Source organism: Amia ocellicauda, chromosome 15, assembly GCF_036373705.1.
Source record: "Amia ocellicauda isolate fAmiCal2 chromosome 15, fAmiCal2.hap1, whole genome shotgun sequence".
Classification (NCBI taxonomy): domain Eukaryota; kingdom Metazoa; phylum Chordata; class Actinopteri; order Amiiformes; family Amiidae; genus Amia; species Amia ocellicauda.
Genome location: NC_089864.1, coordinates 150,523 through 177,500, shown reverse-complemented (window position 1 = coordinate 177,500; position 26,978 = coordinate 150,523). Strand labels below are relative to the sequence as shown.

The 26,978-nt window shown below is 50.1% G+C and overlaps 3 protein-coding genes across 9 annotated transcripts in view; 2 read left to right on the top strand and 1 right to left on the bottom strand.

Annotated features, from left to right (window-relative positions):
• daxx (death-domain associated protein) overlaps positions 1-11,266 on the top strand; it is an 11,876-nt gene extending 610 nt beyond the window's left edge. For 4 of the 5 annotated variants that reach the window (XM_066724579.1, XM_066724583.1, XM_066724580.1 and 1 more), the window contains exons 2-12: positions 1,268-1,453; positions 2,047-2,405; positions 2,783-3,160; positions 3,643-3,774; positions 4,049-4,165; positions 5,718-5,949; positions 6,099-6,271; positions 6,487-6,697; positions 7,383-8,004; positions 10,280-10,415; positions 10,491-11,266. In XM_066724579.1, the coding sequence (XP_066580676.1) occupies positions 2,118-2,405; positions 2,783-3,160; positions 3,643-3,774; positions 4,049-4,165; positions 5,718-5,949; positions 6,099-6,271; positions 6,487-6,697; positions 7,383-8,004; positions 10,280-10,415; positions 10,491-10,550 (2,349 nt within the window). In that variant the 5' untranslated portion in view covers positions 1,268-1,453; positions 2,047-2,117 and the 3' untranslated portion in view covers positions 10,551-11,266. Of the gene's footprint in view, positions 1-1,267; positions 1,454-2,012; positions 2,406-2,782; positions 3,161-3,642; positions 3,775-4,048; positions 4,166-5,717; positions 5,950-6,098; positions 6,272-6,486; positions 6,698-7,382; positions 8,005-10,279; positions 10,416-10,490 lie in introns of all 5 variants that reach the window. The other variant, XM_066724582.1, reaches the window with a different exon arrangement.
• A 261-nt stretch (positions 11,267-11,527) lies between these two features.
• pbx2 (pre-B-cell leukemia homeobox 2) lies at positions 11,528-20,957 on the bottom strand. Of its 3 annotated transcripts, none has more exons than XM_066724584.1 (9): positions 20,671-20,957; positions 19,276-19,349; positions 18,160-18,422; positions 16,531-16,721; positions 16,225-16,360; positions 14,347-14,476; positions 12,865-12,962; positions 12,568-12,615; positions 11,528-12,407 (listed from the first exon to the last, which is right to left on the bottom strand). In XM_066724584.1, the coding sequence occupies exons 1-9, from the start codon at positions 20,913-20,915 to the stop codon at positions 12,327-12,329; spliced, it is 1,266 nt and encodes a 421-aa protein (XP_066580681.1). In that variant the 5' UTR covers positions 20,916-20,957; the 3' UTR covers positions 11,528-12,326. The 3 variants fall into 3 exon arrangements, with proteins under 3 accessions (XP_066580681.1, XP_066580683.1, XP_066580682.1); XM_066724586.1 differs by lacking the exon at positions 20,671-20,957 and adding an exon at positions 20,434-20,627; XM_066724585.1 differs by lacking the exon at positions 12,568-12,615 and having other exon boundaries at positions 20,671-20,956.
• Positions 20,958-23,677: 2,720 nt separating this feature from the next.
• gpsm3 (G protein signaling modulator 3) lies at positions 23,678-26,691 on the top strand. The gene is made up of 5 exons (XM_066724578.1): positions 23,678-23,897; positions 24,191-24,813; positions 25,088-25,262; positions 25,797-26,053; positions 26,256-26,691. Exons 2-5 carry the CDS (start codon positions 24,232-24,234, stop codon positions 26,403-26,405), a joined length of 1,164 nt encoding a protein of 387 aa, XP_066580675.1. The 5' UTR covers positions 23,678-23,897; positions 24,191-24,231; the 3' UTR covers positions 26,406-26,691.
• The last annotated feature ends 287 nt before the right edge of the window (positions 26,692-26,978 follow it).

Below are 26,978 nucleotides of genomic sequence, written 5' to 3'. Positions count from 1 at the left end.
ACTGCAGCGCAACACAGCCGCTGTACACGTACTGTTCAATGATACCGACAAACCTCGTAACAATAATACTTAGGTGTTGTGTTTGTGTTGTTGTGCTGATCCCCTCTGTTCACGTACTGTTCAATGACACACACATCGTAACAGTATTACTTAGGTGTTGTGTTGACTGTGTCTGTAGGTCTGTGTCTGTGGTGTCTCTGTTATTGTGCTCGTTGTGCTGTACAGTGTGTTGTGCTGCCCTTTACTTGACAGCTGAACTGTGTTGTTGTCATGCTTTACTGTACAGCTTGTGACACTGCAGTTATGTTGAACTGTACAAAGTCATGTTGTGGTTTCCAGTTTTGTACTATACAGGCTTAGTGTGCTGTTGTACTTTATAGTGTGACAGTGATGTACAGGCTTAGTGTGCTGTAGTACTTTATAGTGTGACTGTGCCGTACTGTGCAGTGTTAGTGTGCTGTTGTACTTTATAGTTTGACTGTGCTGTGCCGTACTGTGCAGTGTTACAGTGTGCTGTTGTACTTTGTGTGACCATGCCGTACTGTACAGTGTTAGTGTGCTGATTTACTTTATAGTGTGACTGTGCTGTGTTAGTGTGTGCCATGTGTTTTGTTTTCCCACTCTACGCTGTTTAACGCTTGTACTGTCACCATTCCTAGAATGTTCTTCCTAAACTCGTTAATAATGATTATAATATTGCAGCTGTGTGTCTAGTTAACAAGGTTTTAGTTGGTTTCGGAATGACTGTGCATGCAGTGGTTTTGTAGGCATTAGTAATAATAATTCACAATGGTCTTACGTTATTTGATCAGTATTAAGATTTAAACTGTGAATGTTACACTGATAGGGCGTCACAGTGGCACGGTGGTTAGCGCTGCTGCCTCAGGGGTCCTGGTTTCGAGTCTCGGCTCAGGGTGTCTGTCTGTGTGGAGTTTGCATGTTCTCCCCATGTCCGCGTGGGTTTCCTCCGGGTGCTCGGGTTTCCTCCCACCATCCAAAGACATGCAGGTTAGGTTAATTGGCCATGCTAAAATGCCTTGTGTGTGTGTGTGTGCCCAGCGTTGGACTGGCATCCCATCCTGGGTGTATTCCTGCCTTGCGCCTTATGCTTGCCGGGATCGGCTCCGGCGTCCCCTGCAACCCACATGGATAAGCAGTTTTGAAAATGGATGGATGGATGTTACACTGACCGACTGACTGACGGACTGACTGATGCTCTGATTAATTTCCCTATATATTTATGTGTCTGTCTGTATGAATTTATCAGATTGCGTTTCCCTGGGAGTAAAGCAACAAGCAACTGTTGAACAAAGTAAAGGAAAAAGGAAGGTGAGGGACTGACGGACAGACTGAACAGGCAGAACTCTCTCCACACACTGCTGTGGCCCCCGCGGTTCCCTGCAGTGGATTGTGGATACTGGATGACTGAGGAGAGAGACTCTCTAGCTTTGAGGTGAGTCTGTGGTGGCGTGCTGAGAGGTTGAGGAGCGGAGACTCGGTTTAAAGCAGCAGAGTGTAGGCTGCATGTGTGTTTCTAAAACTGTAAGACAAGAGGCTTCAAGAGACGCATTGTTGAACGCATGGAAAACTGGTATTGCACCTCTCAGACACCGTAGGAGAACGATAGTCTAACTGTAAACAAGCGCCATCTCGTGCCACCCCTCACCAGGCACTGCCACTACCTGGTTATTGCCCCGTCTCGTGCCAACCCTCACCGGGCACTGAGACTACCTGGTTATTGCCCCGTCTCTTGAAGCCGTTGGCTCTGGACAGGGAGAGCAGCTCCAGTCCTCAGACACTGTCATTATTAACACTTATTGATTATGTTCCCTGTCTCTTTATTCACTCTGTGCTCCGCTGCTGTTTATTCATTTGTACCATTTTGTTTTCACTTTGATTTAAACTGTTTAGAAAGTTTTAAACACTCACTCTCTCGCAAACATACAGACACGCATTGATACAGACTCGCACACACTGACACGAGCAGCGACTGACCCTCCTTCTCCCTGTAGTCCGGTCAATGTGCTCGTGTGTCCCTGTGCGCAGTTGTTCCTGTCCGGCTGCGGAGGAGGTGGGGACCCGGACCGCCTGTGTGGCTGCAGAGGGGGTGCATTGCCATGGCCATGAGCGAGAGCATCGTGATCCTTGACGATGACGAGGAGGAGGAGGAGGAGGAGGAGGAGGAGGAGGAAGAAGCAGCCGAGCCACAGCCTTCCACTTCCTACTCCACTCCCCACCCTGCCTCTTCCACTTCTTGTTCTGTCTCTGCTTCGTCCTCCTCAACCAATCGCAGGGCTCCTCTTGTGCCCGCCCCCGCCCCCTCCCACATCACACACTCGCCCTTTGACCCCCCGGAGAAAGGGAGTGGCACACTGACGCTGGAGAACCAGAAACTCTTCACTGAGGTGTGTCTGTCTGTCTGTCTCTGTGTGCGTGTGTGCACATGCGCGCGCGCGCCTGTCTCTTTCTCTGCCTGTGTCTGTCTGTGTGTCTGTCTATCAAATTCAAATTCAACGTGCTATATTTGCATGACCAGAAATAAGTATTGCCAAAGCAATGGTGACAAACAGTATGTGTGTGTGTGTGTGTGTGTGTGTGTGTGTGTGTGTGTGTGTGTGTGTGTGTGTGTGTGTGTGTGTGTGTCTCCATCTGTGTCTGTTTGTCTTTCTATCTCGTGTCTGTGTTGTCAGTGTAAGAGTTGTGTAAGCATTCAATGTCAGTGTTAATGTGTCTGGTTAGTCACTGTATCCGTCTGTATATCCCCTCTCTCTCTCTCCCTCAGTTCGTGCAGTACTGTGAGCAGGCCCTGGGGGTGGGGGGGGAAGTGCTGGGGTACCTGCAGGCGAAGTGGGGCAAGGCGGAGGGGCAGTTCCTGGGCTCGGTGGAGCTGCGTAACGCGCTGGGGCGTTGCCTGACCCGCCTGCAGAGCGGCCGCACTAAGACCTACGTGCACATCAACGAGCTGTGCACCCTGCTGAAGCAGCACAGCGCCACCCGCAGGAGAGCGGCGCTCCAGCAGTGCGGCTCGGGGGGTGCGGAGGTGGAGAAGAAGGAGAGAGAGGAGGAGCAGGAAGAGGAGAAGGAAGGAGAGGGGAAGCAGGAGCAGCAGTCGGAAGAGGAGGGAGTGAAGAAGGCAAAGGCCAAAGCTTCTAAGAGACAGGTGTGTCCCTTTATCGCCCTCTCTCTCTTTCTCTCTAACCCCTCTCTCTGTGTCCCTCTCCATGTCATTCTCCCTCTCTCTCTTTCTCTAACCCTTCTCCCTCTCTCTCTCTAACCCTTCTCTCTGTCCCTCTCCCTCTCTCTCTAACCCCTGTTTCTCTCTCCCTCTCTCTCTCTCTAACCCCTCTCTGTGTCCCTCTCCCTCTTTAACCTCTCTCTTCGTGTCCCTCTCTCTCTCTCTAACCCCTCTCTGTGTCCCTCTCCCTCCCTCTCCATGTCATTTTCCCTCTCTCTCTCTCGCTCTCTCTCTCTCTCTCTCGCTAACCCTTCTCTGTCCCTTTCCATCTCTCTCTGTGTCCCTCTCCCTCTCTCTTCTTGTCCCTTTCTCTCACTTTTTCTAACCCATCTCTCTGTGTCCCTCTCTGTCTCTAACCCCTCTGTTTCTCTCTCTTTGTGTCCCTCTCCCTCCCCTGTCCCTCTCAGGTGCATTACCTGGAGAGCCTGCTGCAGGTGTACAGTGAGGAGATCCGCCGGCTGCAGGAGAAGGAGCTCAGTCTGGAGGACCTGGGGGAAGAGGACTCCGGGTACATCCAGGAGCACCGGCTCAAGCGCAAGGTCTCACTGCGATCGCACTGTCATACGACTGTTATTACTCTTACTGCACTACCATCCTTGTTATTACACTGTTACTACAACCTGTCAAACATAACTCATTTCAGCCCTGTTATTACACTGTGACTACAACCTATTACCCTAATATTCATACCAGCACTATTGTTACACTGTTACCACAGCTGATTATTACACTGTTACTACTCACACCAGCACTGTTATTACACGGTGATACGGTGACCTGGCCGGCTGTCTTATTGTGCGTGTTGTTGTGCAGATGATGAAGATCTATGACAAGCTGTGTGAGCTGAAGGGCTGCAGCCCCCTGACTGGCAGAGTGATCGAGCAGCGTGTTCTGTACAGGGGCACCCGCTACCCCGAGATCAACCGGAGGGTGAGACGCACTGCGCTCTAGAACATGCACTGCACTGTAGGGCTGCAACAACTAACTAATAAAATTGAATTGCAGCTGCAGCTACACACATGGAAAGCCATGCAAGTCTTCTAAGATTAGATTAGAAAACTTTATTGTCCATTAAATTTACATAAAATGGAAATTTGCCTTCGGCATTCTGGCAACAGAACACAGGACAACAATAAAAAACACATAAAATACATAAATACATTTCCAATAGCAGCATGGGCTGAAGGGGGGAGGCTTTTTTTAGTATATCATTGTTCAAAATAGCCACCGCAGAGGGCACACATGATTTTTTGTAACCATTCTTCCGGGCTAATGGGACCTTGAGTCTCCTGCCAGATGGTGACAACTGAAATGATAAATGAGGGAGGTGAGTAGGGTCATTTTATGTAAAGTATGGGAGCACTTTACACTGAACACTGCGAAGAAGACTGTTTGCTGCAACATGAGCAAAGCTGAACTCAAAGCTGTGTTGTTTTACCTCCTCAGCTACACTACCCTTCAAAAGTTTTAGAACACCCCATTTTTCCAGTTTGTATTGAAATGTAAGCAGTTAAGTCCAGTGAATAACCTGAAATGGTACAAAGGTAAGCAGTAAACTGACAGGTAAAAACTGGATACCAAAAACTGAACAATAATGTTCATTTCAGTTACATACTGTGTTACTCCACCCTCTTAAGCATTATTTGTCAGTGTTACACGCAGCTCCTGTGCATAGAAGTGACACAGTATTCCTACAATGCGCACATCGTTTGAAAGATTATTCTCTTGGCTACCAGCGTGTTTCATTCTCAAACACATCCGATTCACAGTGTCTGTGTTGCCCCGTCATTCAGACCCCGGGGGGAAAACACGCAGTCTTCTCTGGGGGGGTGGTTAGACACACAGATGAAGAGCTTTTTCTCCAATCCACGTCTTCCTCTCATGTTTCACTGGTCGATGTCATTGTTAACGCTTGTGAAATGTGATCGGATCGAACCCGTTTCACAGTCTGTGTCCAAGTGAGAGGGAAGATGCACAGACTTATCTTTTCTCTATTGTCTCTCATTCTGCCTCCATAGCCCAGTACTGGAGCTATTGATTGAAGCTGCTTGATGAAGAGAAGCCTGTAAACACCGAATTTAATGTGTTGTCTTTATTTTTAATTATTCATCAGAACAGTTTAGCACCTTTCAAACTGAAGAGTATAACAGCTTTGTGTTTTGAGATCAATGTAAAAGCACCTGTTGCCATCTGCACTATATACAATAAAACCCTTTATTTTGTGCACGTGTTTTCTATTGATTTTATAACTGCCATCTCCAGTTGTCTTGGAGAGCACTGTGCAAGATGAGGAAACTCAAAACTTCATTTTTTAATACAACACTTCCATTTAATGCTGGAATTGATGTTTTTGTAATCAGAGTAATCGACAGATTAATTGATTATCAAAAAAGTCATTTGTTGCAGTCCTACTGCGCCGCGCTCTAGAACACTGTGCTGTGTATTTGTGTCAGTCGGTGAATCCACATTTACCCCCCCTCAGATCGAGCGCTATATTAACTCCCCGGAGGCGCGGCTCTCCCCCCCCGACTACGCGGACATCCTGCGGGTGGTTGCCAGGGCCAACGAGCGGCACGGCCTGGCGCTGTCGCGGCGACAGCTGGCCCAACTGGCCCAGGACGCGTTCCGAGAGACGGGCAACCGGCTGCAGGAGCGGCGCCACCTGGACATGGTCTACAACTTTGGCTCCCACCTCACGGACCCCTACACTGCCCGTGAGAGACCGCCCCGCTGCTGACTGACTGACAGAGAGACTGCCCCCCCCGCTGACTGAGAGAGACCGCCCCCCTCACCCGCTGACTGACCCTTACAAGACTGGCCCCCACACTACACTTACTGACTCTCTCCCCTCTCATCCAATTAGACTCTGACCCCGCCCTGGCTGACCCCACCCTGTCCCGGAAGCTGCGCTCCAATAGGGCGGTGGCGCTGTCCAGCCTTGATGAGGTCATCAGCAAGTATGCCCTGCTGCAGGACGACACGGAGGAGGAGGAGAGGAGGAAACGACTGGGGAGAGAGAAAGAGAAGGAGGGAGAGGTATGGAGAGAGGGGAAGAGGGGGAGGTACAGAGAGAGAGGAGTGAAAGAGAGTGATGGGAGAGGTACACAGATTAAGCGGAGAGAGAGGAGGGCCGGAGGCAGGGGTACGCAGTTGTGATTGTGTTTGATTTGTAGAAGCTGGTGTTTTTGTGTAAAAGGTACTGTTGAGAATAACAATTCTACTCTCTCTCTTTCTCTCTCTCTCTCTCTCAGGCTCCCTCCTCCAAGGCAGACTCCACACAAGAGGGCCCGCCAGAGAAGACTCGCACGGAGGAGGAGCAAGAGAAGGGAGAGCAGGAGGAGGAGGGTTTGGGGAACGAGGGAGACAGAGAGGAGGAGGAAGACGAGGAAGACGAGGAGGAAGAAGAGGAGTCTTCAGATCCTGACATTGAAGAGGAGCTGCAGGCCAGTAAGGCTCAGGGAGGTGAGAGGGAGTAACAGTTCATCTCAGTTAAGTACTGAATAACTTCATTGTCAAATACTGTGGCTTTACTGCTCTGTGCTATGGGGTGTGATACTGTGCTGTATTACTCTGCTCTGTGCTGTGCGGTGTGGTACTGTGCTGTACTACACTGCTCTGTGCTGTACTACACTGCTCTGTGCTGTACTACACTGTGCTGTGCGGTGTGGTACTGTGCTGACTACACTGCTCTGTGCTGTGCGGTGTGGTACTGTGCTGTACTACACTGCTCTGTGCGGTGTGGTACTGTGCTGTACTACACTGCTCTGTGCGGTGTGGTACTGTGCTGTACTACACTGCTCTGTGCTGTGCGGTGTGGTACTGTGCTGTACTACACTGCTCTGTGCTGTGCGGTGTGGTACTGTGCTGTACTACACTGCTCTGTGCTGTACTACACTGTGCTGTGCGGTGTGGTACTGTGCTGACTACACTGCTCTGTGCTGTGCGGTGTGGTACTGTGCTGTACTACACTGCTCTGTGCTGTACTACACTGTGCTGTGCGGTGTGGTACTGTGCTGTACTACACTGCTCTGTGCTGTGCGGTGTGGTACTGTGCTGTACTACACTGCTCTGTGCTGTGCGGTGTGGTACTGTGCTGTACTACACTGCTCTGTGCTATATTATACTCACTCTCTGGTTTGATTGACAGATGATGAGGAGGGGGCGGACGCAAGTGACGCTGACACAGAGCCCGTGGGAGGGGGCGGGACTTCCTGCTCAGAGCAGGAAGTGGAGGAAGTTGAGGAGGTGGAGATGCACCAATCGGAGGTCAGCCTGTCTGAGGAGAGCCCGCCTCTGCAAGATGTTTCAGTTGGCTCCTCCCCCATGCCCAGCCCCAGCCAATCAGGCACCAAGCTGCCGGAGGAGGAGGGCCGCTCCTCTGACTGTGACCTGTTGGTGGAGCCTGTCTCCACCAATCACAGAGCGGCTGCCTCTCCGCTCTCGAATCAGGACTCTCGGCCGCCCCCGTCCCACGGGGACCCCACCGGCGATGAGCCGGCCCTGCTCAGCCAAGACACTCCGCCCCAGCCCCCCTCTCTGCTGCCGGCCAATGAGGTATCGGCGTCCAGCCCCCTGGCCGATCGAGGCTCTCCCCTGCTGTTCGGCTCCCAGCCCTCCAATCTCGTGTCCCCCCCCAGCCCCTCGACCGATCAGACGCCCCTGAACCCGCTCAAGAGGAGCAGGAGAGCCAACCACACGCGGGAGGCGGGAACGGGAACCGGAGGGGACACGGGCCTCAACGGCAGCGTCAAGAGGGAGGGGCGCGACAGGTCAGTGGCTATAAACATAAGATCTGCGGTCATTTACACTGCAGTGCGCTGTGTGCTCTGCATGTGACTGGGGTGCGTGCCAGACAAACGCACTGCAGCCTGGGGGGCAGCGGCTCCGGCGTAGAAGGACTATAGTTCCCCCACGAGGATGTGTCTACTCTGTGTTGTCTTACAGTTGAATAACTTGAGTGATGTGTCAGACGTTCTCCGTGTGACGAGGCGTTTCAAAGCGCTTCATATTGCATGATTCAGTTTTATTACATTGTGCTTCATGTTTTATAACAGTCTTCTAAGATATGTAGTTCAGATTTCTACACCAGTTTACACTTCATTGCGTAAAGTTAATTGTATTATTCGTTTTCATGTTTGTGTGTGTGCGCTCGTCTGGAGAAATCAAACACTCACAGTCAGTGTAAGTGCAGTGTTTCGCCCTGTGATGTTCATGTGCACGGCTGTTGAGTTGACACACCTGTCCCAGTGCTCTTCTAGAGGACTGCGGGGACCGTGTGGAGGACGGCGTGTCGGCGGTTGTGCTGTTGATATGTAAACGGTATATAAACACTACACGTATTGATTTCAGAAACGCCTCTGCTTGTTCCGTGTCACGCCCTCAGAGTAACTGGCCCCGCAGCTCACCGGAGTTGCACCACGCACACGAACAGCTGTGTGAAGGTCCTCGTACGCAGTGACGGCACAGACGCTGCCGCTCGGGACTCGGGCATCGGGCATCGGTCTCTGGGACAGCGGGGCTCAGGCTTCCTCTATCGCGCTGTGAGGAAGGGTCTCCAATTCAAGGGTCGGCACAACTGTCTCCGCACGCGCTCGCCCCTCTCCGTCTGAGTCCAGCCCATCTTTGCAGCGTCTGCGGAAGGTGTCCACCGCACGTGTCACCCTGCGCTCACGTGTGTCACCCTGCGCTCATGTCATGTGGGGATTGCAGTAGAAACTTAGAGAGTTCAGAAAATGACCTCGAGTGAACTCATTCAGATGCCAAGATGGAGGTTTTCCGCAGACTTCGTTTTGTGCTCGTAATAATGATCTTCAGATTTGTCACAGTCACAGCATAACTCACCTCAATGCGTGGCTTCAAAGTTAGTGGTGCTGTGTGGCTGAGTGATGCTAATGACAGTGTCATCGGCCTAGCTGACAAACACATGAACACATGGTACTTAAGGAGGCAAACTTTACTGAATTCATCAACGATTTGCACTTTATTACACTGCACAATTTAATCGGGTGCCATGTGTCATGTTGTTTGCTTTCACTTCCGCATTCGTGGCGTCAGGATTCTTGAGGTGGAGAAACAGGCTCTGTCTCCACGGTCTGGGTTCACGGGCTGCAAGCTGGCGTGGACGGGGTCTCCAGTCGGGAGCTCGTATTACCAGCCTTCCTCCAGGACGGGAGCGCAGGGTCGGTCTCCGCCATCCTTCACTTTCGTGGGAAGTGCACCAGACACGGTCCTGCCCGGCCACACGGGCGCCGCCATGTGTGTTTGTGTGACATGATGCTGCTCCCACAGCCGATGATGCAGTGCCCTGCTTCGCTGCCGTTGCTGTGTAATCGGAAGTTTTAAAGCAGAGTGGCCTGCTTTGTGCGGGTTTGGAATGGAAAGCTTATCACTTTATTAACTATCTGAAATGAAGATGGCGCAGTTCCAAGATGGCTGCCGGCCTACTCAACCGTGCGATCATTAAGACAGTAAATGCACAAGCCGTGGACGCTCAGTAGGGATCACTGCGCACTCGACGTCTGCACAGTTCACTGCTACGGAGGCTGTTAAGGTACAAAATACACCGACTCTGTAAAATCAAACTAAATATTGCAGTTTGCCAGCTAACCGACAGCACTTAATCATTCACTTTTCATTGAGATGAACCTTCCATTATGAACACAGAAATTAAAATAGTGACATCACTAACTCGCCCCTATTGAGGAAACCCCAACGAAGCGATTGGCCGCACAAAGAGTGTCTTAAAAGAATGACTGACGAGCATTTCCTGCAAAGTGATTGGCTGCATGAGCAGTGATTGACAGTCACTCCATTGAGCAGTCCTGTGTGGGCGTGGCTTGTGCGCGAGCTTCATAATAAGTTACTTGCTTCTGATTTCAGCACCTCATTCAATGACCATACTGTAGCGAGAGGACACTCGTTTATCTGAGCACTGCAGTGTGGCGATGCGCAGCTCTGACACGCAGCTCATTATTGAGTAACACTGCTGGCGCTGCAGTGAGGCAAGCTGATCTGATCGCTGCTGACGGGTGTCGTGTGTTTCAGCGACAGCGAGCCGTTCGTCTCTCTGGACATGGGCGTGGTCAGCAGCAGCCCCCCCCAGGCCGACTCCACGCTGCCCCCCCCCTCGCCGCCCCTCGTCTCCAGCTCGCAGACCAGCCCCCCCCAGAAACGCCGCAAGGTCTGTACTGTGTGTGTGTGTGTGTGTGTGTGTGTGTGTCTTTACTGCACTGCATATTGACTGTCTCTGTCTCAGGTCAGCGTGGGGACGCAGTGTGACCCAGAGGAGGTGATCGTTCTCTCGGACTCAGACTGACCTCCAGTGGGGGGGTTGTGACCTCTGGCCCCTCCTGGCAAAACAGAACCCCCCCTCTCAGTGGGATACAACTGCTCCGATTCCACCCAACAACACAACCTCGCTGTGTGTGTGTGTGAGCATCAGAGACTGTGTGTGTGTGTGTGTGAGTGAGTGAGTGTTTATGTCTCATCGTGAGAGGGAGGGAAGCTGAGGGGGAGAGGATCGGGGGTTAATAATCCAGCTGTCATTAGTGATCATGCTTTTAGGCTGTCATGAATTTGGGTCTCTGTCCTGGGGGGCTGTGAGGATCAGTCCCCCTTCTGAGGAAGAGGCTGAGACACAGAGCAGCTGGAGGAGGAGAGGACCGTGCTGGGAGGGTAGTGCTGGGGAATGTCTCGTTCTCTCCATCACACAGGGATCACTTTTAAAACCCAGAGTGTGGCTCCATCACCTCACTGCCCCCCCTGCTGAGAACAGCAGATTCATTTTGTATGGGATTTGGGAAGCCTCTCGGAGCAAGTGAGTGTGTCTGAGTGTATATTGTGTGTTTGTATATATTTTTCTAATTGACGAAGTGGAGACTCTGAATGGGGGGGTGTTGCTGTTGGGGGGGTGGGAGAGAGGGAGGCTGTTCTCTGCTTTTAATTTTTTGTGGGATTTTTTTGGGGTTCTTTTTCTTGTGGATTTTCAGGGTTTAAAGCAAAAAAAAAGCTTAATAAACTTGATGAATTGATCGTCTGTGTCTCTCCTTACTGCTCACTGATGGACACACTGAGTGTCATCACTGCTGACGGACAGACACTGGCTGTCATCATTGCTGATGGTCAGACACATGCTGATTGACAGTCTGGCTCTGTCATTCCTGGGTTATACTGGTCTTTGCCCCAGAGGGGACTGCACTGCACTGGTCTGGATACGGTTGTAGTGGACATCCTGCACTGCTCTTTGACCGCACACTGTGCCATACTCAGCACAACACAACACAGACAGCAAACTAATAATAATCTTTGGGTTTTATTGTATGAAACCGACCCCCCCCCCCCCCATCGACAACAGAATAGATGAAAAGTCACCACAGTAATAATGATGGTGATGAGAATAATCAGCCCCCTCCCCTCCGGTAACAGCGGGATAGGACAGCACTGCCACCACACAGACGCCACAGTCGCACAGCACACACACACACACACACACACACACACACACACACACACACACACACAGTCCAGCGGTTCCCAGCCCTGCTCCTGGAGGAGCCCCCACGCTGCTGCTTTGTGTTCCAACTGAGCTCTCAATTATTAAATTGAAGTAACAATCTACTTTATAAGATTCCACACTTAATTTAAATCCCCTACTTTTTAAACTAATGAAAAGAACCCATTTCCTAAATCAGAGCCAATTAAGGTTCAATGAAGTAACTGAGAGCTCAGCTAGAACATAAACCAGCAGGGTGGGGCTCCTGCAGCACCAGGGCTGGGACCCCCGCTGTAGTCAGTCAGTCAGATACAGACACTACTGCTGCAGTGTCAACACCATGAGAGATGCACAGTCAGTCTCTCACACACACACACACAGTAGGAAAAACAGTTTTGAAAACTCAACTCATGGCTATAACACAGTAAGCCCCCCCCACCTCTTCACGTCTCCTCGTCATCGTCTCCACTCGTTATTTCGTTATAATTCTCTCTCTTCTTTGTACAAAAAGCTGAAATTGTTTTTTCATATCACCCCCCACCTAATCCACAACCACACCCCCCTCTCCAACCGAAGGCAGCTCAGGAGAGGGCAGGCCGATCAGTTGGAGTTGTCCGAGTGGTCGCTGGCTGGTGACATCACAGAGGGGGGCGAGGCCGCTTCCTGCCAGCTGCCATTCGTCTGAGAGTGAGAGAGAGAGGGGTCAATACAGACTGACTGCACATTACAGTAGATTAACACTGAGAAAGAGACAGATGCAGAGTTAATATAGACACACTGACTGACAGAAGTGGAGTTAATGAAGTAACAATCCTTAATTGGGTGTTAATTGCAGTCTCACCCGGCCATCTCTGGGGCTGTAGAGCTGAGAGCCCAGTGTGTCTGAGTGCTGAGAGAGAGAGAGGGATGGGGGAAGAGTGTGACAGTGAATTTGTGAAAGAAAGAGCAGAGTGAGAGGGAAGTATGGGGTTAATACAGACTCTGCACACCACAGCTCCCTGTCCCTGGACTGAGAGAGGGGATGGTCTGTCCCGGCAGTCACTCAGTGCTTTTGTTATTTTTAAGCCGTCGTCGTCAATACAAGAGGGAAGACAGGCAGACACAGCACCCACAGGTCAGGAGTCGGAGGTCAGTGTACCTGCGCTGTGGGGGCAAATGGCGGCTGATCCCCATTCATGGAGGGAGGGACTCCCAGGAACAGGTCAGCTGATCCCGAGAGAGAGAAGGAGCCGGAGCCTGAAAGAGAGGGAAAGATGGAGGGAAGAGACAGAGAGAAAAGCTTTGGCGAAACATTCCTTGTCATGCCAATGAAGCACATTTCAATTGAACTGGGGGGAGAGAGAGAGACAGAGGTGTGTGTGTGTGTGAGTGTGTGTGTTACCTTTGGAGGTGTGTTTGTGTGTGTTACCTGTGGAGGTGGGCATGTGGGCGTGTGTGTGTGTGTGTGTGTGTGTTAACTGTAGAGGTGTGTGTGTGTGTGTTACCTGTGGAGGTGTGTGTGTGTGTGTGTGTTACCTGTGGAGGTGTGTGTGTGTGTGTGTTACCTGTGGAGGTGGGCGTGTGTGTGTGTGTGTGTGTTACCTGTGGAGGTGTGTGTGTGTGTGTGTGTGTGTTACCTGTGGAGGTGTGTGTGTGTGTGTGTGTATGTGTATTACCTGTGGAGGTGTGTGTGTGTGTATGTGTGTTACCTGTAGAGGTGTGTTTGTGTGTGTGTTACCTGTGGAGGTGTGTGTGTGTGTATAACCTGTGGAGGTGTGTGTGTGTGTGTATGTGTATTACCTGTGGAGGTGTGTGTGTGTGTTACCTGTGGAGGTGGGTGTGTGTGTTACCTTTGGAGGTGTGTGTGTGTGTGTTACCCGTGGAGGTGGGTGTGTGTGTTACCTGTGGAGGTGTGTGTGTGTGTGTGTGTGTGTGTGTGTGTGTGTATGTGTGTTAGTTGCCTTTGGAGGTGTGTGTGTGTGTGTTACCTGTGGAGGTGGGTGTGTGTGTGTGTGTGTGTGTGTGTGTTACCTGTGGAGGTGGGTGTGTGTGTTACCTATGGAGGTGGGCGTGTGTGTATGTGTTACCTGTGGAGGTGAGCGTGTGTGTGTGTGTATGTGTTACCTGTGGAGGTGAGCGTGTGTGTGTGTGTTACCTGTGGAGGTGAGCGTGTGTGTGTGTGTGTGTGTGTTACCTGTGGAGATGGGCGTGTGTGTGTGTGTGTGTGTGTGTGTGTGTGTGTTACCTGTGGAGGTGGGTGTGTGTGTGTGCGTGTGTGTTACCTGTGGAGGTGGGTGTGTGTGTGTGCGTGTGTGTGTTACCTGTGGAGGTGGGTGTGTGTGTGTGCGTGTGTGTGTTACCTGTGGAGGTGGGTGTGTGTGTGTGTGCGTGTGTGTGTTACCTGTGGAGGTGTGTGTGTGTTACCTGTGGAGGTGGGTGTGTGTGTGTGTGTTACCTGTGGAGATGGGCGTGTGTGTGTGTGTATGTGTTACCTGTGGAGGTGTGTGTGTGTGTGTGTTACCTGTGGAGGTGGGTGTGTGTGTGTGCGTGTGTGTTACCTGTGGAGGTGTGTGTGTGTGTTACCTGTGGAGGTGGGCGTGTGTGTGTGTGTGTTACCTGTGGAGGTGGGCGTGTGTGTTACCTGTGGAGGTGGGTGTGTGTGGAGACTCCGCCTCCACGGCTGTCCTCATGGCGTAGATGTTGGCCTCCTCCTGGAACTTGCCGATGTTCTTCTTGTAGCGAATGCGCTTGTTCCCAAACCAGTTAGACACCTGGGGGGGAATCGCACAGTGCGGTCAGTCGCTGTGTCCGGCAGCGCAGCACAGTCAGTGTGTCAGTGTGTCAGTGTGTCAGCAGCGCAGGGCAGTAACGGAATACAAGGAGCGGCGATACGGATCAGGTTACAGAACTGTGATCCTTGTATTGCGGTCACAGTTACTCTGGTCAGACGAGTAGTGTGATTACTGATACCTTTTAGAAGAGTAAGTGATTACCGATTACTGTGTGAGGGAACTGGGCGAATGTGAAGTGTAGTGTTTGTGCAACAGAGTTTTTATTTACGAGCGGCTGATTCGGCGTCAGTCTACAACAAGCAGCAGAATGGAGCTGCTAGTCAGCGTCGCAGCCAGTGACGCACAGCTCTGTTGTTCCCTTCACTGCTCCAGTAAAATGCCCAGCTGTATAAATGGGTACAAATGTAAGTCGCCCTGGATAAGAGTGTCTGCTAAGTAATGATAATGTAATGTAACTGTGGCCGCTGTGGCAACACTGTGTGTGCAGGGACTGAACTCGTCGAAGTAGAGAATTGTTCACTTTGAAAGAAAGACAATGGAACAAATATTAAAGTGCAAGACGTGCCTAGGGGACAATTACTGTCTGCTCTAAAGGACTCAACTTCAAATCTAAAAAAAAACATCTGGAGGTAGATTTTATTTTTTAAATGTGTACAGTGTAATGCAATGCTTGACATGCGAGTATAAAATACACATTTTAATAACAATTATAATAAGTAAGATTTAAGAATTAGATATTTTTATGAAAGCATAATAATAAGCGAAACAGCAGCACAGGCATAGTATAACCCAAAACGTTATTGATAGTTAGTATTTGCAGTAATAACTTATCCTAATCAAATTTAATATACATCCACATACATTACAAATAGTCCCTGCAGGCTCCTAGCTGGTTCTGTGACCTTAACAATGAAAGACTTAATACAATACCAATATAATAACATACAACGCGTTTATAGTCTAAAACAAAACAAATCGCACAAACTGAATAAACTCATCCTAATCAAGGTGCGTTCAGGGGATCCTCACATGTCAAACCTTTACACTTTCACAAACCGATAGATTTCACTTAAGAGAAGGTAAGATGTCTATAATGTGTTAATTGCATAAACAAGATGCACAACATTCCTCACTTGTTGATATTTCAAACTGTTTTCGGTGCTGGGGAATTGAAACCGTTGATAACAATAGCACGGATAACAATACATGGCATTTAAATCCCCTTTATTAGAGCTGTTGCTTGATCTGTGTGTCTTCACAGATAGAACAAAATAAACTGTATTCTTTGTAAGCATTTAACGTACTTACAATTTACAGAGAAGATCCCCGTTTAAGTTTTCAAGAAAATGCGTTTCAGATATCAGTGATTAGGTCATCAGTATTCTGTAACCTAGAGTGTGAGTGTGTCAGTCAGTGTGTCAAGCTGGGCTCACACTACATGACTTTCACAATGTGACCCCGTCCTGAGAGCGCTGTGCTTTGTTCCACTATTGTGAAGCAGGAGGACTACACAAATACACAATATGGGTCATATTAACAAACACACAACACCAACCGACTACAATGATGAATTAAAATAACGATGTGCAGATTACATTGCAATAAGTGTTATAAAGTTTCCGACTTAAAATCCCGACCTCACACTTATTAGATTCAAATAAACATTTGAGTGTGTCAGTGTGTATGTCTCTGTGTCAGTGAGTGTCAGTGTATGTGTGTGAGTGTACCTGGGACACGGTGATGCCGCAGTGCTGTGCCAGCTCCTCTTTGGCCTCCTCACTGGGGTACGGGTTCGACAGGTGGGAGTAGAAATACTCATTCAGCACCTCAGTGGCCTGTTTACTGAAGTTCCGCCGCTTCCGCCTGCACAACACATAACACAGTAACACAACGCTCAGCCATGATCACACAGCCACACACCATCTCAAACACACGCACAACACACAACGCTCAGCCATGATCACACAGCCGCACACCATCTCCATTAAACACACAACACACACTGAGGGCCGTGAGCACTGACACGCACACACCTGGCATCCAGGAAGCGCGAGCGCAGGATCATGACTGCCTCGCAGGTGCTCTGCTTCAGCTGCGTCTGGATGGAGCCGAACTTGCGGTGGATGACGCCCACCATGGCCTCGATCTCCCGGGCCGACACGGGTCTGGTGCGGGACTGTTCCCTGAGCAGGTTCATCACATGAGACTGGAACTCACTGCACGCCTGGAGAGAGGGAGAGTCAGTGACACGCGCACACGCATACGCACATACAGGCACACACACACGGGCCTGGTGCGGGACTGTTGCCCGAGCAGGTTCATCAGAATTAATAGAATTAAAAACAAACAAATCACCTGGGCCAGATGGGATATTTCCAACAGTACTTAAAGAAATTAGGGAAATTATTTATAGGCCGCTAACTCAATTATTCCAAATGACACTTAGAACAGGGGATGTGCCAACTGACTGGAAGACAGCAAATGTCATACCAATCCACAAGAAAGAGGACAAAACTGAGCCAGGAAATTACAGACCAATCAGTCTCACCTGCATCACCTGTGAAATGTTGGAGAAAATGATTAGACAGAAAATAGAGGAGTATCTTTATGAAAACCATATTCTTGGAGATAGTCAACATGGGTTTAGATGAGGCAGATCGTGTCTTACTAATTTATTAGTAACATGCAACTGCAGCTGTAGATCATGTGAAAGCATATGATATGATATACTTAGATTTCCAAAAAGCTTTTGATAAGGTTCCACACCAAAGACTGATCCTCAGATTGGAAGCTGTAGGCATTCAGGGTAATGTAAGTAGATGGATTATGAACTGGTTGATGTCTAGGAAACAGAGGGTGTCAATTAGAGGAGTTGCTTCTAACTGGAGTGAGGTTGTTAGTGGAGATCCACAGGGATCAGTACTAGGGCCTTTGCTTTTCTAATCTATATTAATGATCTGGACTCTGGGATAGTTAGCAAACTTGTCAAATTTGCAGACGATACTAAAATAGGTGGCTCAGCAGATACAATCTCGGCAGCACAGGCTATTCAAAGGGACTTAGATAATATTCAGTTGTGGGACGACACCTGGCAGATGAAATTCAATGTGGACAAGTGCAAGATAATACATGCAGGTAACAAAAATGTCCACTATAATTACACTATGGGAGGAATAGAACTAGATAAAGTAACGCATGAGAAAGACCTAGGAGTCTATGTGGACTCCTCACTTTCAACTTTTGATCCAAGTCTTCAAAATCATGAAGGGCATCAACCACATCAAACCAGAGGAGCTTTTCCAGATCAGCAGGGACACACGCACCCGGGGACACAAATGGAAATTGGGCTTCAAGGCATTCAAGACAGAAAACAGGAGACACTTCTTCACACAGAGAGGCGTCACAATCTGAACAAACTCCCCAGCGATGTGGCTGAAGAGACAATTTGGGAACATTCAGAAACAGACTGGATAGGATCCTTGGATCACTTAGTTATTAATAGATACCAAACGAGCACGATGGGTCGAATGGCCTCCTCTCGTTTGTAAACTTTCTTATGTTCTTATGTTCTTATCACATGGGACTGGAACTCACTGCATGCCTAGAGAGAGGGACAGTCAGTGACACGCAAACACATGCACACGCACACGGCCAGTCAGTACCTGCTCGTACTTCTCCAGCTCGGTGTGGTAGATGGTTCTTATCTGGCCCAGTTTACTCTTGTAGTCCGAATGTTCCAGAGAGCTGTCCGGCGAAACCGCGCCCGCGCCCCCACCCCCAGCACTGGTCGCAGCGGAGACGGCAGCCGCAGCCCCTCCCCCTTTCTCCGGCCCAGCCACGCCCTCCGCCAGCAGCATGTTGTCCAATCGGACGAGCTGGGGGTCGGCCAGCTCCTCCTCCTGCACCGCCCCCCGCATCGACAGCCCTGTGGACATAGACACACACACACACACACACACACAGACACGCCACTGTCAGTCAAGCTGGAGAGATGGGGGTGCTGGCCAGTCAGAGGCAGTGCTCCCGGTCTGTCAGTGTCAGTGGGATTCTGGCTGTATTGGACCACAGCGCAGAACTGTGTAGATCACATCAGTCCAGTGTTAGTACAGTGTGGAGTAGTATAGAGAGTGTCAGTATAGACCAGTCCAGTACGGTACAATATAGTCCAGTACAGCACAAACCAGTCACCGCAAAGACCAGCCCAGTACAGTATAGTTAAGTCCAGTCCAGTACAGTGTCAGTACAGTCCAGTCCAGTCTCAGTGAGAACAGTGTCAGAATAGACCAGTCCAGTCCAGCAGTGTTCAGGTCCGTCTCAGCACAGTCCAGTCCAGTCTCAGTGTAACCCGTACACAAGGCTGTTATCAATAGCTGTGACTCTAGTGAATAAGGTTGATAAGAAACATATTGATAGTTAACTGACATTGAAGTTTGTGTAACTTCAGCCCCTACACACACACACACACAGCAGCAGCATGGGGGGTAATTAACTCATAGTGTTAATTACAAACGTGTTACAAGACATTTGTTCACTTTTGATCTCCGCTTCCTCAGAGACTAAATGCGTAACACGTTTTAATGGAGCAAGATGGCGGGCCGCCTCGAGTAGCCTCGTAGTAAGAACTACTACATATTATTTAAATAAAGAATGTTTATTCCCTGTTGAATGGAATATATATATATATATATATATATATATATATATACACACACACACACACACACACACACACACACACATGCTGATGCAGTGCGGTGAAGGCAGGGCTCGGCACTCACCCGTCTTGTCCTTGATCTCGCACAGCACGCTGAACAGGGCCGGCTTCATCCGGTGGCAGTTCAGGGCGTGCTTTCTGCGCAAGAGCGACACAGTGCAATGAGCCACGGCAGATACAACATCACTTCACTTCACTAGGGCATGCTTGTGTTTACACACAGTGCAATGAACACACAACACACATACAGAATCACTTCACTAGGGCATGCTTGTGTTTACACACAGTGCAATGAACACACAACACACATACAGAATCACTTCACTAGGGCATGCTTGTGTTTACACACAGTGCAATGAACACACAACACACATACAGAATCACTTCACTAGGGCATGCTTGTGTTTACACACAGTGCAATGAACACACAACACACATACACCATCACTTCACCAGGTCATGCCTGTGTTTGGCATGGAGCCGGGTTTGCTCTGTCAGCTTCAGCTCGTTACACAGTGCAGAACTACACACTGCACAACGACACACTGCCACCCTCGGCGCTGTGTCGTGACGATCACTGTGTTCATTGTGATACACCGGACAGGCCACCCACAGACAACCACACCGCCGCCACTTTCATCTAACTTTCCTTCTCTTTCATCCTGTCTTTTCTTCCCTTCTTCTCGGGTCTCTTTTCCTTTTTACTCCCCCGCTTTCTCACCGCGCATTTCACTCTTTATTCCCCCTTTTATCCGCCTTCCTTCAACCTCTTCCTTCATGTTTTCTTTTTCATCGATTTCCTCCGTCTCTGTCTCAGTCTGACATTTTACAACCTTTTTACATCTAATGAAGAGCAACTACTGAAGTCTGATATTCATTGTTATTAAAACACGATTTTTCTAAATAAAGTGTTAATACAGTTCCGCCTACAACTTCTAAAACTAATATTAATCGCTATACTTCACTACTGCATAGCCAAAAACTATTACTAATAGTTTACTACAGCACTGCCACTAACACTAATGCAACATTGACAGTATTATTACAGCTGATGGGGGTACTGTTTATACTGACATCGCCAGCCCAACTCCACTATTAACAACAATAACAACAATAACAATAATACACTGATAGTTGTTGTTGTTGCTTCACATACAGTCGCTTCTACTTTCGGTACAGGAGGTAAAGTTGTCAGACCGGCACATAAACTCATTAAACACACCTTCAGAGTAATTAATATCCAACTTTACTAACGACCCACGGAATGAGTAACTTTACTAAACCGACGCGACACAACTGTCAGTGCACTTGCGCAGCAGCTACACGTTTACTCCGGGTCTGCAGTGACGCGTGTGTGTCCGTGTGTTACTGTTACTGCTGTTGTTGCTGTTGTTGTTGTTGTTGTTGTTGTTTGTATTGCCGGCTGCACTATCACTCTCTCCGCTCGTCAGTCACTAACTTTGCTTGGGCCTCGTCTAGGCTCTGGTCGGTGATGGTCATGATCTGCTGCAGGATGTCGCCGATGTCTCTCCGGCTCTCCAGCCCGTTTTCCCCGGCGCTGGCATCGCGGCCCGTCGGCCCTCCATCGGGCCGGTGTTGCGAGCCCGGGTGGCCCGGGTTGTGCGGGTGCAGGCCCGGGTGAGCGCTCAAATTCAGTCCCCGGCTGCCGGGCCCGCTGCCGGCCTGTGGCTGCGGCTGAAGCATCTTCGCAGTGGAGCGGAGGCCCCGGTCGAGCCGCTGATACAGCCCCGCACACACACACACACAGCCCCCTAGCGGCAGAGCAGCTAACTGTGCCGGACAACATCTTCAGTGTTTCATTTCATTTCATTACAAATAATAAAATCAAGAAAGTCTGGCGAGAAAGACGTCTCTGTGAGGAGTGTGTGTGAATTGTGTACACCACAGACACACGCTCAGTTTAATGCCACTTCAATACTGTGTGAGAAACTATCAGCTCTGTATCAAACCTGTATACATGTGTCATCATACTGGAGTTTCATATGCAGCGCAGTCATGTGATCAGCAGGGAGGTGAGGGGCATCATTACTAACGAAACAGTGAGACAATGATCATAATAATAAAGTGTGTGACACCTTGTCTGCACATGACTGGACTTGTTGATATGTCTGACAGGCCTGGCACCCTGTGTCTGCTGGCATCAGTGACCCTGTGTAGGACAGTGTAGCAGGAGTGTTGTGAGCAGTGTGTCAGTGAGTGTGTAACAGTGTAGCAGGAGTGTTGTGAGCAGTGTGTCAGTGACAGTGTGTAACAGTGTAGCAGGAGTGTTGTGAGCAGTTTGTGTCAGTGACAGTGTGTAACAGTGTAGCAGGAGTGTTGTGAGCAGTGTGTCAGTGAGTGTGTAACAGTGTAGCAGGAGTGTTGTGAGCAGTGTGTCAGTCACAGTGTGTAACAGTGTAGCAGGAGTGTTGTGAGCAGTGTGTGTCAGTGACAGTGTGTAACAGTGTAGCAGGAGTGTTATGAGCAATGTGTGTCAGTGACAGTGTGTAACAGTGTAGCAGGAGTGTTGTGAGCAGTGTGTGTCAGTGACAGTGTGTAACAGTGTAGCAGGAGTGTTATGAGCAATGTGTGTCAGTGACAGTGTGTAACAGTGTAGCAGGAGTGTTGTGAGCAGTGTGTCAGTGACAGTGTGTAACAGTGTAGCAGGAGTGTTGTGAGCAGTGTGTCAGTGACTGTGTGATAGTGTAGCAGGATTGTTGTAGCAGGCGTGTTATGAGCAGTGTGCGTCTGACGCACTGACAGTAGTGTGAACTGTGCGGCGATGGCTCCAGACACAGCTGTCCGGACTGTGCCGGTGCTGCAGCAGCCTGATGTCCTGTCAGTTCACACGTGGAGCTGCGCTGCTGCTGCTCTCTGCTGCCCTGCGGCTCTGCTGTTGATCTGGGGCTCCTGCTCTGCCCTGCCTCTCGCTCAGACCCGGGACCTCACCGCATCGCCGCGCTCGTCCCTCGCTGCACTGTGCCATGCACTTTGTGTCTCGTATGAAACTGTGCTGCTGCCCTGCAGTGCTTGTGTGAACTGTCAGTCGCCCTGGGTAAGGGTGTCTGTCTGCCAAGGCATAAATAATGATAATAATCATAATCGAGACTTTTCCAAGCTTTCTAAACAGAGAAGCCCTGCCAGCTGGGGGCCTTAAGACACTCCACACGGCTGTGCTGCCGTCCCGCCTGTGTGCCCCCCGCTGCCCCAGGGCCGGGCATCACTGGGGTCGGGGCTTCCACAGCCGCAGACTGACTTTAATTAAAGAAACTGACTGGTTTAAAGAAGACAATCCACTGTCAATAATAACACAAGTCAGTGTATACTCTGAACAGCGGGACAGGCACACTGTCACACCCGGGCAGCGTCTGTTTCTCAAAGTCTCTCTCTTCCTCTCGCGCCCTCTATCAGTCTATCTGTCTCCTCCCCCTTTACCTCTCTCCCATCCTCTGTCTCTCTCTCTGCACCCCCCCCCCAGCAGTGTTGAGCTACTGCAGCACTCAGTCCTTCAGTGGCGGTGTCTATATTAACCTCTCTCTCTTCAGTAAGCTTCTTTGTCATGACATCAGTCTTAACATGCAGATCCAGTGCTGAGGGACGGGGCAGAGGGGAACAGTCACACATGTCCAGTGCAGAGGGACAGGGCGGAGGGGAACAGTACATGCAGGAAATACACCCTTTAGACTGACACCTGTTTACAGGCAAAATAGTGTATTTGGGCCAGGAATAGGGCTTCGTCCTCCACCCTGCCCTCGCTGTCTCCTCTCTATGATCCCCTGTGTGCCGGCACCGGCCTGTCTCTTTCCCTCAGCTGTGGCAGCTCAGTCTGGACCGGCTCAGGCCCGGTCTCTGTTCGGGGTTCTGGACTGAGCCGGGCGGCGGTCTCCCTCCAGCCTGCGTGTCTTCGTGCCACTTCCCGGCATTTTCGTCTCTCTTCTCCCGGGCGAGGGTGCTGATGTTGGAGTCCCCTGTCCGCTGGGGCTAGGGGTCCGGGGGCTGTGTGTCTGTGCGATCGTGGGCTGCTGATGCTGTTTATCTGACTTCCCTCTCTACCCCTCCCCCCTACTCTGTACTTCTCCTTTAGCTGCAGAACAACAGGAAGTCTGTCAGACCACAACATCTCAAGTCAGAAACACACAGACTGTCTGTCTGTCTGTCTGCCTGTCCAACTGTCTCACTGCCTGTACATTGTGTATCAGCCACTCAGTCCCACCAGTCAGTCAGAGTGCAACAGACAGACAGACAGACAGACAGTAGTGTCTTCAAATATATGACAGCTTTTGCCTGACTGAACACACTGTACACTGCAGAGAGAGGGAGGGAACTTTTCACACAATGTGGCTAAATATTTAAAACTCAATAACAGCGTTTCTGAATTTAAGTTTGAGAAAAAGAGAAAGAAAGAGAGATAGAGAGAGAGGGAGAGGAGGGGGTGGCTTCGACAGAGAGAGAGAGAGAGAAAGAGAGAGAGGAACAGGAAGAGAGAGAGACAGAGAGAGAGGGAGAGAGTGTCAGCAGGAACCGCTGAGTTCCGGGCTGGGCAGGGGACTCCAGATCAATCGCTCTGATTGACCAGCGATCAGTTGGCACTTGGTTGGCGATCCGCTGGCAATGGTCACTAGGGGTCGGTCGAGGAGGTGACGAACAAGGGAGGAGAGAGGTGATAGAGAGAGAGAGGGAGTGACGGTGAGTGTGTTTACACAGGAAACAACAGAGCGAAATAAAGAAAAAAAGAAAGAAAGGGAATGAGGCAGAGAGAAAGAGAGGGAGAGATATGAGGTTAATATAGACTGACTGGACACCACTGGACATTAACACTGCATAGGGACAGGGACAGGGAGAGGGAGAGAGAGAGAGAGAGAGAGAGAGAGAGAGAGAGAGAGGATGGTACCTCTATAAGGTCGGTCAGTCAGTCAGTTGATGCAATTGAAACACGGTTATCATCATCGTTGTTGTTGTTTTTGTTGTTGTTTTCACAGGCTGACCAGACTAACTGGATGCTGCGCTGCTCCCTAAGTTAATGGAGGTCAAAGTTGAAAGTTTAGAGGTCATACAGTTTAACCTTTTAGTTACCAACAGCAATTTTGTACTGGAGGAGGAGCGAGAGGGAGAGAGGGAGGAGGAGAGAGAGGGAGAGAGGGAGGATGAAAGGAAAACAGTTATTGTACAGACAAGGGATGAGGGAGATGAAGAGACAGACACAGAGGGAGAGAGGGTGAGAGAGACAGAACGAGAGGAGGAAGCTGAGAAAGAGGCAGAAAGGGAAGAGAGGAGAGAGCGAGAGGCAGTGGGAGAAAGTGAGGGGCAGAGAGAGGAACAGGACACAAACACTGTGACAATTATTGTGACAGAGATGAAGAGAGAGAGGGAAGGAGAGGGGGAGGAGGGCCGAGATGGAGAGGTGGACAGAAAAACAGAGACACTGGAGGAGGACAAGAGAAAGGAGGAGACTGAAACAGACATACAGAAGAAGGGAGAGAGGGATGGAGGGATGGAAGGGAGGGAAGCAGAGGCAGGGTCACAGGATGACCTGGAAGTAAAGCCTACAGGAAGTGAAACAAACTACAGAGACAGACTGGACCCCAGAGACACAGAGACACAGGTACTGACACACTGACTGACTCACTGACTGACTGACTGATACAGTGACTGACTGACACACTGATTGACACACTGACACACTGACTGAACTGTGTATCTATGCTGTGCTTTGTGTGTCTGTCTGTCTGTCTGCATTATAATGTCTCTCCCTCTGCACTGTTAATCTACTGAAGTGTCCAGTCTGTGTATCAGTCATTATCTGTAATAACACGGCCCCCCTGTCCCCCCCCTTCTCTCTCTCTCTCTCTCTCTCTCTCTCTCCCCCCCTCCCTCAGTGTTGCCGGCTGTCTCCTGATTTCCCAGACTACCTGTGGGAGCTGCTCGTTTCCCTGCAGGAGGGACGGCGCCTCAATGACCAGCGCTGCTCCTTCCGCCGCTCGCGACGGGGGAGTGGGGAGGGGGGGAGGGGCTGCCACTCTGAGCCTGGCACCCCCCAGCCCCGCCATCGAGGTGAGAGGGGGTCCATAACACAACACACTGAATAATACACAGAGAGAGAGAGAGGGAGCGAGAGAAGAGGGCAGAGAGATACGAGGGAGAGACACAGAGAACCTGTCTGTCAACACTTTGGCAACACTGATGTCAATTAGTCATGCCAATAGAGCCTTTCTATTAAATTGAATTGAATTGACAGAAACAGAGAGACGCAGATTGAAAAAAAGAGAGACAGGGACAGGGAGACACAGAGAGGGAGAGGGAGAGAAGCACAGACAGACAGGGAGACAGAAAGGGAGAGACAGACAGGGAGACACAGAGAGAGAGAGACAGACAGGGAGACACAGAGAGAGAGACAGGGACAGGGAGACACAGAGAGTGAAAGAGACACTCTCCCAGTGATGGCAGTCCTAGATATTCAGAAAGATGGAGATGGAGAGCGGAGTTTCTGGACGTCCTGGATCTCTGCTCAGCCAGTCCCACCCACTGGACTGAACTCAGCCAATCAGCACATGTGAACCCTTTAGCTTCTCTTCCCTGATTGGCCAGTGGTCTTCTCCTCGATGACGTCCCTGCAGAAAGAGGAGTTCTTTGACCTGGTCGCCACCTCCCAGGCCCGTCGGCTTGATGACCAGAGGGCGGAGCTTCATGATGCCCCACCCCTGGTCACTCCCATAGAGCCCCCACCCAGCACAAGGCAGGAGAGACCCAGAGAGGGGGGGCCTGGCATCGGCACGGCAAGAGGTGCAGGGGCGTCAAAACCAGCAGCCAAAGAGGAACTTTACAGCATGATACTGAACTGTCAGGTGAGCATTATTACTGTGTCAGTCAGTCAGTCAGTGTGTCAGCCAGTCAGTGTATCAATCAGTGTATCAGTCAGTGTATCAGTCAGTGTGTCAGTCAGTGTGTCAGTCAGTCAATCAGTGTGTCAGTCAGTCAATCAGTGTGTCAGTCAGTGTGTCAGTCAGGCAGTGTGTCAGTCCTGCACTAACCCCGCCCCTCTCTCAGTCTCAGGGCCGTCTGGAAGACCAGCGCTCTGCCCCCCCCGGGCCGGTGGACGATGAGGATTTCTTCTCTCTGCTGCTGCGGGTGCAGGGGGGGGGGCGCATGGAGGAGCAGCGGACGGAGCTGCCCCTGGCGCTGAGAGAGAGGGACTGAGCGAGAGAGAGAGAGAGAGAGAGAGAGAGAGAGAGATGGAATGGGTGGCATTCCACTGTATAACACTGTGCTAATTCACTGTGCTGTGCCCTCAGTACTGCAGTTTTACCACAGTCTCTCTCGCTCTCGTCTCCGGTGTGTGTGTAGTAATACCATTGTGTCAGTGCGTACAGTTCTCTGTATATATTGCAGTTTCGGTGTGTGTGTAGCAGTCTGTGTGTGTGTGTGTGTGTCAGTGCTGTACTTAATTAGTTAATTGACGTATTAAAAATTTGGATTACACCAGTGTGAGTCTCTCTCCCTCTTTCTCAACAAATCTCTCTCACTTCTTCATACCGAATATTATTAATTATTCAAATGCTAGAAACGTGAAGTGTCTAAAGATACTTGGTGTCTGCAGGGGCAGGTGATATCAATCGTGTTATAAGTGAAGTGAAGCAGTGTGCGGTGTTGGCAGCACAGGGAAATCAAAGACAACGAACTCTTGTGTTGAGTGACAACCAGACACCTACCGGCGCTACCCGGCACTGCAGCTGCTAGAGAGACTATTCAGAGGCGGGACAGCGGGGCAGA